We start from the raw sequence: 2,349 nt of genomic DNA, 5'->3' as shown, positions 1-2,349 counted from the left end.
GCACCTGGGGACGCATTTAATGGGGAACACAGCAGTGCCAGTCAATGGCTGGACTCTGTGATCCCGGAGGGCTCTTCCAACCTCAATAATTCCATGGTTTATGGTCTTACCAGGCACTTCTCTCACTCCCACATAGCTGAGGCTCTATCAGAGCCCTCCTCTCTCTGTGCCAGCCTGGCTGCACCCCCCATTAATGCCAGGCAGGAACTCCCCAGGCCCACGGGGCTGCTCCCACCTGTCCAGGATGGGCTTCTCCTGCTCCTCCTCGGGGCTGGCGCTGCCCAGGATGCGTTTCCTGGCCTCGGCGTACTCGGCCTCGCGCTGTGCCAGCGATTTGACGGGGAAGGCGGGGCGGCTGGCGGGGTGGCTGCTGCTGAGCACGCCGTTGCTCGTGGGCCGCTTCAGGATGCGGATCTGCGGCGGCGGCCCCGCGGGAAGGCTGTCGTCCTGGATCACGATCGGCACTTTGGGAGGAGATTTGGACTTTCTGCTGTTGGGAAGAAAAACATGGAGTTGGTGCTTGTTTGCCACGGGGGTTTGCTGCCCGGTGTCGCTACAGGACACAAAAGAACACAAGTGCACACCGCTGTTCTTAAGGTGAAGGAAAAGGGAAGTTTATTTTCTGAGTCTAACATTTATAGTTTTCTAAGAGTGACAGTGGATTGGAGAGTGACAGTGCCACCTCTCCAATGACACTGGACAGACTAACAGTCCATCAACTTTCTCTTCTTGTATAAAAGAATGCAAAACAAGGAGTTATTTACAATAAGTGTGTGAGAAAGTTCACTACAAACATGTCAACATTAAAAAGCTTAAAAAATCTTAAAAAACCACAGTGACAGCCTGGCGTGTGAATTCCTCGTGCTCAGATGGCCTTCCTGTGATTAAGAGCAGGCTGGAATAATTAAAGACCTCGTTATAGTTGTAACTCTAAAGAGGAGCAGTGGATTAGCTCAAAAAGAGATGGAAAATCAGTCGCTGCTGTGTGTGACACCATTAAACCCTGCTGAAGGAACAGGAACAGAGACTGTTCCCATTCCTTCAGCAGAACTTTACTGTGACCGTGTTCACAGGTCTCAGGTTGAGGGAAGAGACGAGGATCTGACTCCATGTTTCAGAAAGCTTGATTTATTATTTTATGATATATATTACATTAAAACTGTACTAAAAGAATAGAAGAAAGGATTTCCTCAGAAGGCTAGCTAAGAATAGAAAAAGAAAGAATGATAACAAAGGTTTGTGGCTCAGACTCTCTGTCCGAGCCAGCTGGGCTGTGATTGGCCATTAATTAGAAACAACCAACATGGGCCAATCACAGATGCACCTGTTGCATTCCACAGCAGCAGACCATCATTGTTTACATTTTGTTCCTGAGGCCTCTCAGCTTCTCAGGACGAAAAAATCCTAAGGAAAGGCTTTTTCATAAAAGATGTCTGCGACACTTTACCATTTCTAGTTGAAGATATTGGTATAAGCACCTTGATTTCATTCCCTGCAAGGATTTCTAGGGTCCCTCTCACCAGGACACCCAGCCTGTCACTCCAACCCTGCCATTCCACTCCTCAGAGCCAGCATCAGCCCCAGCTCACCATCTGAATGTTTTACAGTCCCTTTTCTGCATGGAACTCCCAGAGGATAAATCCCATGACTCTCTCATAATCAAAGGGGGAAAAAACCCAACAACAAAGGATTTGTCAGCAGCGATTTAAAAAGTTTCTGGTAGGAGACAATAACACAGCCCTGCCCAGGCCCAAAGGAAGCAGGAAAAGAAAATCTCCCTGATGCAAGACACAGCAAGTCAGTCCAGAGCCAGGAGCTGGGATTACCTGACTCACCCATTTCTTCCCCTCTTTCTCACTTGGCTTCCCCCAAGCTGGAGCTTCATCCAGTCTGGAGGAGCCGGCTCTGAAATCGGAGCACTCTCAGCTTTCTGCTGCCCTCCCGCGGGCCACCTAGTGGCACGGAGACAGGGATTCCCTGATTCTCAACCCCAACCCTGCTCAGTTTGAAGCTGTTTCCCCACTGCTCCCACTCCCCAGGCCCTCAGCTGTCCAACAGCACCTCAGGAAAATCAGGATTTTACCTTTCCTTCTGTGTGATCTTCAGCTTCTTTTCCAACCGTCTGTCTATTTCCTAGAAAAGAAGGAGAGAAAAGTAAAACCACAAAGCTTTTAATAAAATGAAGACCAATCTCAGTTTGGAGGTCAGAGTTTGAGCCTGTCTGGACACACATTTAATTTCAGTGCTCCAAATACCGATCTGTAAAGGGGGGAGTGTGTGGTTCCATCTGAGGATGATCTGGGAATCAAGAGGCAGAGAAAAGCAAAGCCACCATGGATAACCCACGAG

The 2,349-nt window shown here is 48.9% G+C and overlaps 1 protein-coding gene across 1 annotated transcript in view; it reads right to left on the bottom strand.

The window, feature by feature from the left end:
- SZRD1 (SUZ RNA binding domain containing 1) overlaps positions 1 to 2,349 on the bottom strand; it is a 17,450-nt gene continuing 15,101 nt past the window's right edge. Inside the window, exons 3-4 of the mRNA XM_014310007.2 lie at positions 2,084 to 2,133; positions 1 to 490 (exon numbers count right to left, since the gene is read on the bottom strand). Of these exons, the coding sequence (XP_014165482.1) occupies positions 148 to 490; positions 2,084 to 2,133 (393 nt within the window). The 3' untranslated portion in view covers positions 1 to 147. The remainder of the gene's footprint in view (positions 491 to 2,083; positions 2,134 to 2,349) is intronic.

This window comes from Geospiza fortis, unplaced genomic scaffold, assembly GCF_000277835.1.
Source record: "Geospiza fortis unplaced genomic scaffold, GeoFor_1.0 scaffold4, whole genome shotgun sequence".
NCBI lineage: Eukaryota > Metazoa > Chordata > Aves > Passeriformes > Thraupidae > Geospiza > Geospiza fortis.
This window is presented reverse-complemented; position numbering and strand designations above follow the sequence as displayed.